This window comes from Pseudophryne corroboree, chromosome 6 (genome assembly GCF_028390025.1).
Source record: "Pseudophryne corroboree isolate aPseCor3 chromosome 6, aPseCor3.hap2, whole genome shotgun sequence".
Taxonomy (NCBI): Eukaryota; Metazoa; Chordata; class Amphibia; order Anura; family Myobatrachidae; genus Pseudophryne; species Pseudophryne corroboree.
In genome coordinates, this window is record NC_086449.1 from 7,434,438 (window position 1) to 7,449,861 (window position 15,424).

General features: G+C 49.7%; 1 protein-coding gene across 1 annotated transcript in view; it reads right to left on the reverse strand.

The window, feature by feature from the left end:
- LOC134935889 (kinesin-like protein KIF1C) overlaps positions 1-15,424 on the reverse strand; it is a 97,266-nt gene that overhangs the window by 37,486 nt on the left and 44,356 nt on the right. The window contains 2 exon segments of the mRNA XM_063930740.1: positions 11,153-11,218; positions 12,283-12,462. Coding sequence (XP_063786810.1) covers positions 11,153-11,218; positions 12,283-12,462 — 246 coding nt within the window.

Consider the following 15,424-nt stretch of genomic DNA (forward strand, 5'->3'; position numbering starts at 1 on the left):
CCACGATAGTGCAGATGACTGGCCCTGACGGCTCCATAGTAGATAATACCCCCGACATAGCGCAGATGTACCTTTCATACTTTAAAGAGGTCTATGGCTCTCAGTCGACATGCTCCATGGAAGACTTAGATCTGTACCTGTCCAATATACCCCTCTCTAAGCTTTCCCCCGAGGCTAGGGATATCCTAGACGCCGCCTTAACCTTGGAAGAGGTGACGGCAGCGGTGGGAATGTCCCCCAGTGGCAAGTCTCCGGGAAGCGATGGCATCCCCACTGAGCTGTATAAACAATACATACAGTTCTTTGGTTCCAAGCTGCATGAGACGTATACCGACATATTTGCCACCAATCAACTTCCTCCCTCAATGTCCGAGGCCGTAATTATAGTACTGCCAAAGCCCGGTAAGGATCTCAAACTAGTGGAGTCCTGTAGGCCGATTTCCCTTATCCCTACTGACGCCAAGATCCTGGCAAAAATCCTAGCGGTCCGGCTCAACTCGGTCATTACATCTATCATACACCAGGATCAGTCTGGCTTTATGCCAGGGAAATCCACGTCCATTAATTTGCGCAGGCTTTACACTATTTTGCAGGCTCCCCACGATTTCCCCTCGGACGCGGTTGTAGTTTCACTGGACGCGGCTAAGGCATTCGACAGCGCCGAACGGCCGTATCTGTGGGGGGGTCATGACATGTATGGGCTTCGGTCCTAATTTTATACGATGGATCAAACTGCTATATCAAAGTCCACGCGCCAGGATCTTGGTTAATGGCTATATCTCTTCCTCCTTTACTTTGACTCGGGGCACCAGACGGGGATGCCCCCTCTCCCCAGCTTTGTTTGCCATAGCCACTGAACCCTTGGCTTGTTTAGTCAGATCGCACCCGGATATTGGGGGAGTTGAATCGGGCCCATGTACTGACAAAATAGCCCTTTATGCGGACGACCTGTTACTTTCCTTACACGACTACAGTGTGGATATGCCTATGGTGTTGCAGGTCATAGAGACCTTCAGCAGATTCTCTGGTCTCTGCATAAACTGGTCCAAATCATTTATAATGCCCATTATGGGCTCTCCTCCCCGGGTCCCAAAGATTTCCCTGCCGCTAAGCTGGACAGGCCAGTTTAAATATCTTGGGATCCAGGATACTAACGACCCTTCGGATTTCATATCCTTGAACCTTGACCCGCTTGTACAGCTGATTGTACGCAAGTCAAGGGCTTGGTGTAAACTCCCGCTGACAATGACAGGTAGGGTTAGCCTTGTTAAGATGATAATTTTGCCCAAGCTACTGTATGTACTTTCACAATCCCCTGTATACATATTCCCGGCCTTCTTTAAGAAATTAAATAGTATACTAACATCTCTGATATGGGCCAATAAAAGACCTACAATAAAGTTAAATACCCTCACTAGACAAAAAGTTGATGGCGGCTTGGCCTTACCTCACTTCCAACTATATTACTTTGCGGCCCAGCTGGCACACATCAGTATCTGGTTGCGGGGAGGAGATAAGGCTGGTCTATGCTGGGCGTTTCTCCGATGTTACTACCCGGACCTCTCTCCGGCGCAGATTCTGGGTGGGGGGGAGCACTTCCCGGCTGTCCCCTCCTATTGTTGTTCAGGCCATGAAGATCTGGCAGGCTTTGATACAAATGCTCGGGCACGATGGTATGGATCCGGATACTCCTCTTTGGCACTCCGCATCACTCCCTGAACTGGGGTCTCTCGAGGGGGGGGGGGGGGGGGGGGGGAGGTATGGGCCCCATATTCAGTAACTTCCATATCTCAGTTGTACAACAATGGTACAATGAAGTCCTTTCAACAACTACAGGAGGAGTTTGGTCTCCCAAACTCTTACTTCTACAGATATTTACAGCTCAGGCACGCTTTACAATCACAGTTCGGGGACTCTCCCCCGGCGCTCCTCCCTTTCCCCATAAAGGCCTTTCTATGCGCACTGGGTCGCGTTAAGGTGATCTCCTTCACTTACTCGTACCTTATAAAAATAAATTCATGCGGACCCGCTCTCGAACCTTCGGGAGCGCTGGGAGCGTGATCTGGGCCCCATAGATGTTGAGGACTGGGAGGTAGCGCTGGGGAACTCGAGCCAGGCCACCAAATCACTACGGTTCCAGCAAATCCAACTCTTTATATTACATAAATCATATATGACACCGAATAGGCTTGCCAGATTTGGGGCTGGTGGCGCAGCCGCCTGTCCTAAATGCGGAGCCACTGGCGGATCGTTTTGGCACCTGGTGTGGGAGTGTCCATCCTTACAGGCGTTCTGGGCTGGGGTCGGGTCGATTCTGGAACGTACGGGGAAACCAAGAGGAATGTTGACTCCGGGATTTTGCATTCTGGGAATGGGGGGACCTGCATCTGGGTCTAGGTGGGAGGACTTATATGCTCGCAGTATCTGCGCCCTCGCCAAGGTGTGTATTGCGCGGACATGGATGGCCCCACATTCCCCTACGATGTCTGCTTTAAAGGCCCTGGTGAATGACACAGTACTGAAGGATCGATATATCTATATGAAAAATAATGCCCTTCCTAAACATGAGAAGATATGGTCCCATTGGATTAATTCTACATATTCTTCCCCTGCCCTTAGAATTTAAAGAATTCATTAATTGACATGCCGCACGCCCTCTACGACAGCCCAGCTGCCTGGGTCCCAGGGGGACGAGCCGGGCTCCTCTCCCGTATCACACACTATAGGGATTACGCACCTCACCTCGCACAACTGTATGACTCTAGGCTAGATGGAGTTGTTTTGATTTGCTCTGTTTATGGTTTGTAGGCTTTATCAGGCCTTATAGTTGGGGGGTTATTGTAGTATTTCGGGGAGAAAACAAGAAATGTTAGTATGTGTTTGACATTTGATTGCAGACTTCAGAGGACCTGGTATATGTAGAATGACAACATACGGTCCTGCGATTACCAGTTTCATCATGCAGTATATATATTGTTTGAGAAGGATATGGGCGTGAACATAGTGTAATAATAATTGCAGTTCCCAGTGTACACTGAAATGTCTGTAACGATTTTATCATTGTTGAATAAAAATACTCTATTAAAAAAAAAAAAACTTGCCACACGTGAAGTCAGTTCAGACACTGCCAGCGTAAATCAGGTCATTCCCCTCATCAGGCTTTTGCAGAAGAAGCTGGAGAGATTGAAGGAGGAGCTAAAACAGAGTGATGCCGCTAGGCATGTGGGACTTGTGGATGGAGCCCTTCATTCACTTAACCAGGATTCACGGGTGGTCAATCTGTTGAAATCAGAGCACTACATTCTGGCCACTATGCTCAATCCTAGGTTTAAAGCCTATGTTGTATCACTCTTTCCGGCAGACACAAGTCTGCACATGTTCAAAGACCTGCTGGTGAGACACTTGTCAAGTCAAGCGGAACGTGACCCGCCAACAGCTCCTCCTTCATTTTCTATCGCCACTGGAGCTGCCAGGAAAAAGATCAAATTTCCAAAACCACCCGCTGGCGGTGATGCAGGGCAGTCAGGAGCAAGTGCCGACATCTGGTCCGGACTGAAGGTCATGTCGTCTACTGTCACTGCATATGATTCTCTAACCATTGAAAGAATGGTGGAGGATTATATGAGTGACCGCATCCAAGTAGGCACGTCAGACAGTCCGTACGTATACTGGCAGGAAAAAGAGGCAATTTGGAGGCCCTTGCACAATCTGGCTTTATTTTACCTAAGTTGCCCCCCCTCCAGTGTGTACTCCGAAAGAGTGTTTAGTGCAGCCAGCCACCTTGTCAGCAATCGGTGTACGAGGTTACTTCCAGAAAATGTGGAGAAGATTAATTATAATCAATTCCTCCGTGGAGACATTTACCAGCAATTGCCTCCAGAAAGTACACAGGGACCTGAGATGGTGGATTCCAGTGGGGACGAATTAATACTCTGTGAGGAGGGGGATGTACACAGTGAAAGGGGTGAGGAATCGGAGGATGAGGAGAAGGTAGACATCTTGCCTCTGTAGAGCCAGTTTGTGCAAGGAGAGATTGCTTCTTTTTTGGTGGGGGCCCAAATCAACCAGTCATTTTCAGTCACAGTCGTGTGGCAGACCCTGTCGCTGAAATGATGGGTTTGTTAAAGTGTGCATGTCCTGTTTATACAACATAAATGAGGGCCCAAGGACAATTCCATCTTGTACCTCTTTTTTTTTTTTTTATCTATCTTTGCATCATGTGATGTTTGGGGACTATTTTTTTGAAGTGCCATCCTGTCTGACACTGCAGTGCCACTCCTAGATGGGCCAGGTGTTTGTGTCGGCCACTTGTGTCGCTTAGCTTAGCCATCCAGCGACCTCGGTGCAAATTTTAGAACTAAACATAATATTGTGAGGTGTGAGGTGTTCAGAATAGACTGGAAATGAGTGGAAAATAAGAATTTACTTACCGATAATTCTATTTCTCGGAGTCCGTAGTGGATGCTGGGGTTCCTGAAAGGACCATGGGGAATAGCGGCTCCGCAGGAGACAGGGCACAAAAGTAAAGCTTTTACAGGTCAGGTGGTGTGTACTGGCTCCTCCCCCTATGACCCTCCTCCAGACTCCAGTTAGGTACTGTGCCCGGACGAGCGTACACAATAAGGGAGGATTTTGAATCCCGGGTAAGACTCATACCAGCCACACCAATCACACCGTACAACTTGTGATCTAAACCCAGTTAACAGTATGATAACAGAGGAGCCTCTGAAAGATGGCTTCCTAAACAATAACCCGAATTAGTTAACAATAACTATGTACAAGTATTGCAGATAATCCGCACTTGGGATGGGCGCCCAGCATCCACTACGGACTCCGAGAAATAGAATTATCGGTAAGTAAATTCTTATTTTCTCTATCGTCCTAAGTGGATGCTGGGGTTCCTGAAAGGACCATGGGGATTATACCAAAGCTCCCAAACGGGCGGGAGAGTGCGGATGACTCTGCAGCACCGAATGAGAGAACTCCAGGTCCTCCTTTGCCAGGGTATCAAATTTGTAAAAATTTACAAACGTGTTCTCCCCTGACCACGTAGCTGCTCGGCAGAGTTGTAATGCCGAGACCCCTCGGGCAGCCGCCCAAGATGAGCCCACCTTCCTTGCGGAATGGGCCTTAACAGATTTAGGCTGTGGCAGGCCTGCCACAGAATGTACAAGTTGAATTTTGTTACAAATCCAACGAGCAATCGACTGCTTAGAAGCAGGTGCACCCAACTTGTTGGGTGCATACAGTATAAACAGCGAGTCAGATTTTCTGACTCCAGCCGTCCTTTAAATGTATATTTTTAAGGCTCTGACAACGTCCAACAACTTGGAGTCCTTCAAGTCGTCTGTAGCCGCAGGCACTACAATAGGCTGGTTCAGGTGAAACGCTGATACCACCTTAGGGAGAAAATGCGGACGCGTCCGCAGCTCTGCCCTATGTCGAATGGAAAATTAAATAAGGGCTTTTATAAAACAAAGCCGCCAGTTCAGATACTCTCCCGGCCGAAGCCAGGGCCAGTAACATAGTCACTTTCCATGTGAGATATTTCAAATCCACATTCTTTAGTGGTTCAAACCAATTGGATTTGAGGAAATCTAAAACTACATTTAGATCCCACGGTGCCACCTTAGGCACCACAGGAGGCTGTATATGCAGTACTCCTTTGATAAAAATCTGGACCTCAGGGACTGAGGCCAATTCTTTTTGGAAGAATATTGATAGGGCCGAAATTTGAACCTTAATAGATCCCAATTTGAGACCCATAGACAATCCTGATTGCAGGAAATGTAGGAAAACGACCCAGTTGAAATTCCTCCATCGGAGCACTCCGCTGCTCGCACCACGCAACATATTTTCGCCAAATACGGCGATAATGCTTCGCGGTGACTTCCTTCCTTGCCTTTATCAAGGTAGGAATGACTTCTTCTGGAATGCCTTTTCCTTTTAGGATCTGGCATTCAAACGCCATGCCGTCAAACGCAGCCGCGGTAAGTCTTGAAAAAGACAAGGACCCTGCTGAAGCAGGTCCCTTCTCAGAAGTAGAGGCCACGGATCGTCCGTGACCATCTCTTGAAGTTCCGGGTACCAAGTCCTTCTTGGCCAATCCGGAGCCACTAGTCTTACTCCTCTTTGCCGTATAATCCTCAATACCTTTGGTATGAGAGGCAGAGGAGGAAACACATATACCGACTGGTACACCCAAGGTGTTACCAGCGCGTCCACAGCTATTGCCTGCGGATCTCTTGACCTGGCGCAATACCTGTCCAGTGTTTTGTTGAGGCGAGACGCCATCATGTCCACCATTGGTTTTACCCAACGGTTTAATAGCATGTGGAAAACTTCTGGATGAAGTCCCCACTCTCCCGGGTGAAGGTCGTGTCTGCTGAGGAAGTCTGCTTCCCAGTTGTCCACGCCCGGGATGAATACTGCTGACAGTGCTATCACGTGATTCTCCGCCCAGCGAAGGATCCTGGCAGCTTCTGCCATTGCCCTCCTGCTTCTTGTGCCGCCCTGTCTGTTTACATGGGCGACTGCCGTGATGTTGTCCGACTGGATCAACACCGGTCTTCCTTGAAGCAGAGGTTCCGCCTGGCTTAGAGCATTGTAGATTGCTCTTAGTTCCAGAATGCTTATGTGAAGAGACTTTTTCAGGCTCGACCACACTCCCTGGAAATTTCTTCCCTGTGTGACTGCTCCCCAGCCTCTCAGGCTGGCATCCGTGGTCACCAGGATCCAATCCTGCATGCCGAATCTGCGGCCCTCCAATAGATGAGCCTCCTGCAACCACCACAGAAGGGATACCCTTGTCCTCGGCGACAGGGTTATCCGCAGGTGCATCTGAAGATGCGACCCTGACCATTTGTCCAACAGATCCCTTTGCATGGAATCTGCCGAAAGGGATTGCTTCGTAAGAAGCTACCATTTTTTCCCAGGACTCTTGTGCATTGATGTACAGACACCTTTCCTGGTTTTAGGAGGTTCCTGACCAGGTCAGATAACTCCTTGGCTTTTTCTTCGGGAAGAAAAACCTTTTTCTGAACTGTGTCCAGAATCATCCCCAGGAACAGCAGACGAGTTGTCGGCATTAATTGGGATTTTGGAATATTCAGAATCCATCCGTGCTGCTTTAGCACCTCTTGAGATAGTGCTAAACCCATCTCTAGCTGTTCTCTGGACCTTGCCCTTATTAGGAGATCGTCCAAGTATGGGATAATTAATACGCCTTTTCTTCGAAGAAGAAATATTATCTCGGCCATTACCTTTGTAAAGACCCGAGGTGCCGTGGACAAACCAAACGGCAGCGTCTGAAACTGATAGTGACAGTTTTGTACAACGAACCTGAGGTACCCCTGGTGTGAGGGGTAATTGGAACGTGGAGATACGCATCCTTGATGTCCAAGGATACCATAAAGTCCCCTTCTTCCAGGTTCGCTATCACTGCTCTGAGTGACTCCATCTCGAACTTGAACTTCTTTATGTACAGGTTCAAGGACTTCAGATTTAGAATAGGCCTTACCGAGCCATCCGGCTTCGGTACCACAAAAAGAGTGGAATAATACCCCTTCCCTTGTTGTAGAAGAGGTACCTTGACTATCACCTGCTGAGAATACAGCTTGTGAATGGCTTCCAAAACCGTCTCCCTTTCTGAGGGGGACGTTGGTAAAGCAGACTTCAGGAAACGGCGAGGTGGCTCTGTCTCTAATTTCAACCTGTACCCCTGAGATATTATCTGCAGGATCCAGGGATTTACCTGCGAGTGAGCCCACTGCGCGCTGTAATTCTTGAGACGACCGCCTACCGCCCCCGAGTCCGCTTGCGAAGCCCCAGCGTCATGCTGAGGCTTTTGTAGAAGCCGGGGAGGGCTTCTGTTCCTGGGAAGGAGCTGCCTGTTGCTGTCTCTTCCCTCGTCCTCTGCCTCGTGGCAGATATGAATAGCCCTTTGCTCTCTTATTTTTAAAGGAACGAAAGGGCTGCGGTTGAAAGGTCGGTGCCTTTTTCTGTTGGGGAGTGACTTGAGGTAGAAAGGTGGATTTCCCGGCCGTAGCCGTGGCCACCAAATCCGATAGACCGACCCCAAATAACTCCTCTACGCATCGCCTGTCCACTGTCGTGTCCATAAAGCTCTTCTGGCCGAAATGGACATAGCACTTACCCGTGATGCCAGTGTGCAGATATCTCTCTGTGCATCACGCATATAAAGAAATGCATCCTTTATTTGTTCTAACGACAGTAAAATATTGTCCCTGTCCAGGGTATCAATATTTTCGATCAGGGACTCAGACCAAACTACCCCAGCACTGCACATCCAGGCAGTCGCAATAGCTGGTCGTAGTATAACACCTGCATGTGTGTATATACCTTTTTGGATATTTTCCATCCTCCTATCTGATGGATCTTTAAGTGCGGCCGTCTCAGGAGAGGGTAACGCCACTTGTTTTGATAAGCGTGTTAGCGCTTTGTCCACCCTAGGAGGTGTTTCCCAGCGCTCCCTAACCTCTGGCGGGAAAGGGTATAAAGCCAATAACTTCTTTGAAATTAGCAGTTTTTTATCGGGGCACCCCACGCTTCATCATACACGTCATTTAATTCTTCTGATTCGGTAAAAACTACTGGTAGTTTTTTCACACCCCACATAATACCCTGTTTAGTGGTACCTGTAGTATCAGCTAAATGTAACATCTCCTTTATTGCCAAAATCATATAACGTGTGGCCCTACTGGAAAATACGGTTGATTCGTCACCTTCACCACCGGAATCAGTGCCTGCGTCTGGGTCTGTGTCGACCGACTGAGGCAAGGGGCGTTTTACAGCCCCTGACGGTGTTTGAGGCGCCTGGACAGGCACTAATTGAGTGTCCGGCCGCCTCATGTCGGCAAACGACTGCTTAAGCGAGTTGACGCTATCCCGTAATTCCACAAATAAAGGCATCCATTCTGGTGTCGACCCCCTAGGAGGTGACATCCTCATATTTGGCAATTGCTCCGCCTCCACACCAATAACGTCCTCATACATGTCGACACACACGTACCGACACACAGCAGACACACAGGGAATGCTCTATACGAAGACAGGACCCACTAGCCCTTTGGGGAGACAGAGGGAGAGTCTGCCAGCACACACCAAAAAGCGCTATATATGACAGGGATAGCCTTATGATTAAGTGCTCCCTTATAGCTGCTTTTATATTAATATATTGCCATTTATTTTGCCCCCCCTCTCTGTTATACCCTGTTTCTGTAGTGCAGTGCAGGGGAGAGACCTGGGAGCCTTCCTGACCAGCGGAGCTGTGACAGAAAATGGCGCCGTGTGCTGAGGAGATAGGCCCCGCCCCTTTTCCGGCGGGCTCGTCTCCCGCTATTTAGTACATTTAGGCAGGGGTAAATATCTCCATATAGCCTCTGGGGCTATATGTGAGGTATTTTTAGCCTTTTTAAAGGTTTTCATTTGCCTCCCAGGGCGCCCCCCCCCCCAGCGCCCTGCACCCTCAGTGACTGCCGTGTGAAGTGTGCGGAGAGGAAAATGGCGCACAGCTGCAGTGCTGTGCGCTACCTTAAGAAGACTGCAGGAGTCTTCAGCCGCCGATTCTGGACCTCTTCTTGCTTCAGCATCTGTGAGGGGGCCGGCGGCGTGGCTCCGGTGACCATCCAGGCTGTACCTGTGATCGTCCCTCTGGAGCTTCATGTCCAGTAGCCAAGAAGCCAATCCATCCTGCACGCAGGTGAGTTCACTTCTTCTCCCCTCTGTCCCTCGTTGCAGTGATCCTGTTGCCAGCAGGAATCACTGTAAAATAAAAAAAAACCTAAGCTAAACTCTCTAAGCAGCTCTTTATGAGAGCCACCTAGAATTGCACCCTTCTCGGCCGGGCACAAAAATCTAACTGGAGTCTGGAGGAGGGTCATAGGGGGAGGAGCCAGTACACACCACCTGACCTGTAAAAGCTTTACTTTTGTGCCCTGTCTCCTGCGGAGCCGCTATTCCCCATGGTCCTTTCAGGAACCCCAGCATCCACTTATTACGATAGAGAAATTATGGTTATTGAGGTTAATAATACTATGGGATCAAAATTACCCCCAAATTCTATGATTTAAGCTGTTTAAAAACAACAACAAAAAAAACACCCAAATACAACAAAAAATTTTAAGGGACGTTTTGCCAAAACGCATCAGAATCCAAAACACAGCCGCGGAACCAAATCCGCAACCAAAACCCAAAAAAGGTCCGGTGCACATCTCTAGTACATACAGTGAGTGGGGTAGGTACAGGGTGTATACGTGGTGTACATACAGGGAGCAGGGTAGGTACAGGTTGTATACGTGGTACACACATAGGGAGCAGGGTAGGTACAGGTTGTATACGTGGTACACACATAGGGAGCAGGGTAGGTACAGGGTGTATACGTGGTACACACATAGGGAGCAGGGTAGGTACAGGGCGTATACATGGTACACACACAGGGAGCAGGGTAGGTACAGGGTGTATACGTGGTACATACAGGGAGCAGGGTAGGTACAGGGTGTATACGTGGTACACACACAGGGAGCAGGGTAGGTACAGGGTGTATACGTGGTACATACAGGGAGCAGGGTAGGTACAGGGTGTATACGTGGTACATACAGGGAGCAGGGTAGGTACAGGGTGTATACGTGGTACACACACAGGGAGCAGGGTAGGTACAGGGTGTATACGTGGTGTACACGCAGGGAGCGGGGTAGGTACAGGGTGTATACTTGGTACATACAGGGAGCAGGGTAGGTACAGGGTGTATACGTGGTACACACACAGGGAGCAGGGTAGGTACAGGGAGTATACGTGGTACACACAGGGAGCAGGGTAGGTACAGGGTGTATACGTGATACACACAGGGAGCAGGGTAGGTACAGGGTGTATACGTGGTACACACACAGGGAGCAGGGTAGGTACAGGGTGTATACGTGATACACACAGGGAGCAGGGTAGGTACAGGGTGTATACGTGGTACATACAGGGAGCAGGGTAGGTACAGGGTGTATATGTAGTATATACAGGGAGCAGGGTAGGTACAGGGTGTATATGTGGTACATACAGTACAGGGAACGGGGTACTTATGTGGTACATACAGTGAGGGGGGTAGGTACAGGGTATATAAGCAGTATGTAGGAGTGTCACTCACCTCCACAGAGTAAGATAAGTCTGGACTCCGATTATCACTGACTCGGGCAAACAAATCCTCGCAGAGCTGCAGAGATGGCAGGAGAGACGTCCACCGATTACACAGCACTTATACTGCCTGGTATACAGCTAGCACCCCTCCCCTGTGGCCCTCATACTGCCTGGCACACAGCTAGCACCCCTCCCCCGTGGCCCTCATACTGCCTGGCACACAGCTAGCACCCCTCCCCCGTGGCCCTCATACTGCCTGGTATACAGCTAGCACCCCTCCCCTGTGGTCCTCATACTGCCTGGCACATGGCTAGCACCCCTCCCCCGTGGCCCTCATACTGCCTGGTACACAGCTAGCACCCCTCCCCCGTGGCCCTCATACTGCCTGGTATACAGCTAGCACCCCTCCCCTGTGGTCCTCATACTGCCTGGCACATGGCTAGTACCCCCTTCCCTGTGGCTCTGATCCTGTATAACACACTGCTAGTACCCCTCCCCCGTGGCTCTCATACTGCCTGGCACATGGCTAGTACCCCCTTCCCTGTGGCTCTGATCCTGTATAACACACTGCTAGTACCCCTCCCCCGTGGCTCTCATACTGCCTGGCACATGGCTAGTACCCCTCCACCGTGGCCCTCATACTGCCTGGTACACAGCTAGCACTCCTCCCCTGTGGCTCTCATACTGCCTGGTACACAGCTAGCACCCCTCCCCCGTGGCTCTCTACCTGGTACACAGCTAGCACTCCTCCCCTGTGGCTCTCATACTACCTGGAGCATGGCTAGTACCCCTCCCCCGTGGCTCTCATACTGCCTGGCACATGGCTAGTACCCCCTTCCCTGTGGCTCTGATCCTGTATAGCACACTGCTAGTACCCCTCCCCTGTGGCTCTCATGCTACCTGGCACATGGCTAGTACCCCCTTCCCTGTGGCTCTGATCCTGCTTAGAAAACGTATGCCCACGTTAGTGTCCTGTGGTTACCACATCAGAGTATAATTATTGCCCTTTAATGATACCATGACCAGTATCTGCTGAAAAACCCTGCACTGCCCCCACGTGGTGGCAAAGTGTCAGTACATCAGAGATAACTCTGCGCTGCCCCCAGAGGTGACAATATGTCAGTACATAACATGCAATACCTGAGGGATGATCCCATGTTGCTCTGCCTCCGGCTTCCCCATCATGGTATAAGATTTTCCAGCCCCAGTTTGTCCATAGGCAAAAATGCAAACATTATATCCCTCAAAGGCATGCAGGAGCATCTCCTCCCCGATGTCCTTGTACACCTGCCGCTGGGACGCAAAGTCTGGGTCTTCCGTCTGAAGGAGAAAAGGAAAGCTGAATACTCATTCTCCGCAAATCTGCCCGAACCACAACCATGGGAAGCAGCGGTCACCACCAGGTGGCTCTCATCACCTAATGGGAACCCCACGGCTCCTCACCGGCGCCGGGTCACACAGGAAGGGACATGACATTACCGTATCATCTCGCACAGAGAGGCGACCTTTCTTAGCTTTATACACCACCTACTGATCACTGAGAAACAGAGCACAGCACTCTAAAAAAGGATGAACTAGTATTACTTGCTGGTACGTGTAGTTCCATCATAGGCAGGCAGTCTTTAGTTCCTCACCCAACCATCAAATGATAGGCTGAGCAAATACAATCCAGAACACGGGCTGTGGAGTCGCAGTGTTCAAAACAATTTCAAGTGGAGATTGAGGAAATGTGCCAAATCTAGCTTCAGAAGGAGTGGAGTACTAATACTGCTGGTACAGTACAGGGGATGGGTGAGGAGGACTAACAGTGCTGGTAGTGGAGTGGTACAGTACAGGGGATGGGTGAGGAGGAGTAATAATGCTGGTAGTGGAGTGGTATAGTACAGGGGATGGGTGAGGAGCACTAATAATGCTGGTAGTGGAGTGGTACAGTACAGGGGATGGGTGAGGAGCACTAATAATGCTGGTAGTGGAGTGGTACAGTACATGGGATGGGTGAGGAGTAATAATGCTGGTAGTGGAGTGGTACAGTACATGGGATGGGTGATGAGTACTAATAATGCTGGTAGTGGAGTGGTACAGTACATGGGATGGGTGAGGAGCACTAATAATGCTGGTAGTGGAGTGGTACAGTACAGGGGATGGGTGAAGAGGAGTAATAATGCTGGTAGTGGAGTGGTACAGTACAGGGTATGGGTGAGGAGGACTAATAATGCTGGTAGTGGAGTGGTACAGTACAGGGGATGGGAGTGGAGGAGTAATAATGCTGGTAGTGGAGTGGTACAGTACATGGGATGGGTGAGGAGGACTAATAATGCTGGTAGTGGAGTGGTATAGTACAGGGGATCGGTGAGGAGGAGTAATAATGCTGGTAGTGGAGTGGTACAGTACAGGGGATGGGAGAGGAGGAGTAATAATAAGAATTTACTTACCGATAATTCTATTTCTCATAGTCCGTAGTGGATGCTGGGGACTCCGAAAGGACCATGGGGAATAGCGGCTCCGCAGGAGACTGGGCACAAAAGTAAAAGCTTTAGGACTACCTGGTGTGCACTGGCTCCTCCCCCTATGACCCTCCTCCAAGCCTCAGTTAGGATACTGTGCCCGGACGAGCGTACACAATAAAGGAAGGATTTTGAATCCCGGGTAAGACTCATACCAGCCACACCAATCACACCGTACAACTTGTGATCTGAACCCAGTTAACAGCATGATAACAGAGGAGCCTCTGAAAAGATGGCTCACAACAATAATAACCCGATTTTTGTAACAATAACTATGTCCAAGTATTGCAGACAATCCGCACTTGGGATGGGCGCCCAGCATCCACTACGGACTATGAGAAATAGAATTATCGGTAAGTAAATTCTTATTTTCTCTGACGTCCTAGTGGATGCTGGGGACTCCGAAAGGACCATGGGGATTATACCAAAGCTCCCAAACGGGCGGGAGAGTGCGGATGACTCTGCAGCACCGAATGAGAGAACTCCAGGTCCTCCTCAGCCAGGGTATCAAATTTGTAGAATTTAGCAAACGTGTTTGCCCCTGACCAAGTAGCTGCTCGGCAAAGTTGTAAAGCCGAGACCCCTCGGGCAGCCGCCCAGGCACTAGTAGCCGCAGGCACCACAATAGGCTGGTTTAAGTGAAACGCTGAAACCACCTTAGGGAGAAATTGAGGACGAGTCCTCAATTCTGCCCTGTCCGTATGAAAAATTAGGTAAGGGCTTTTATAGGATAAAGCCGCCAATTCTGAGACACGCCTGGCTGAAGCCAGGGCTAACAGCATTACCACTTTCCATGTGAGATATTTTAAGTCCACAGTGGTGAGTGGTTCAAACCAATGTGATTTTAGGAATCCCAAAACTACATTAAGATCCCAAGGTGCCACTGGAGGCACAAAAGGAGGCTGTATATGCAGTACCCCCTTGACAAACGTCTGAACTTCAGGAACTGAAGCTAGTTCTTTTTGGAAGAATATCGACAGGGCCGAAATTTGAACCTTAATGGACCCTAATTTTAGGCCCATAGACAGTCCTGTTTGCAGGAAATGCAGGAAACGACCTAGTTGAAATTCCTCTGTAGGGGCCTTCCTGGCCTCACACCACGCAACATATTTACGCCAAATACGGTGATAATGTTGCATAGTTACATCCTTCCTGGCTTTGATCAGGGTAGGGATGACTTCATCCGGAATGCCTTTTTCCTTGAGGATCCGGCGTTCAACCGCCATGCCGTCAAACGCAGCCGCGGTAAGTCTTGGAACAGACAGGGTCCCTGCTGGAGCAGGTCCTTTCTTGAGGTAGAGGCCACGGGTCTTCCGTGAGCATCTCTTGAAGTTCCGGGTACCAAGTCCTTCTTGGCCAATCCGGAGCCACGAGTATAGTCCTTACTCCTCTCCTTCTTATGATTCTCAGTACCTTGGGTATGAGAGGCAGAGGAGGGAACACATACACTGACTGGTACACCCACGGTGTTACCAGAGCGTCCACAGCTATTGCCTGAGGGTCCCTTGACCTGGCGCAATATCTGTCCAGTTTTTTGTTGAGGCGGGACGCCATCATGTCCACCTTTGGTTTTTCCCAATGGTTCACAATCAAGTGGAAGACTTCTGGGTGAAGTCCCCACTCCCCCGGGTGGAGGTCGTGTCTGCTGAGGAAGTCTGCTTCCCAGTTGTCCACTCCCGGAATGAACACTGCTGACAGTGCTATCACATGATTTTCCGCCCAGCGAAGAATCCTTGCAACTTCTGTCATTGCCCTCATGCTTCTTGTGCCGCCCTGTC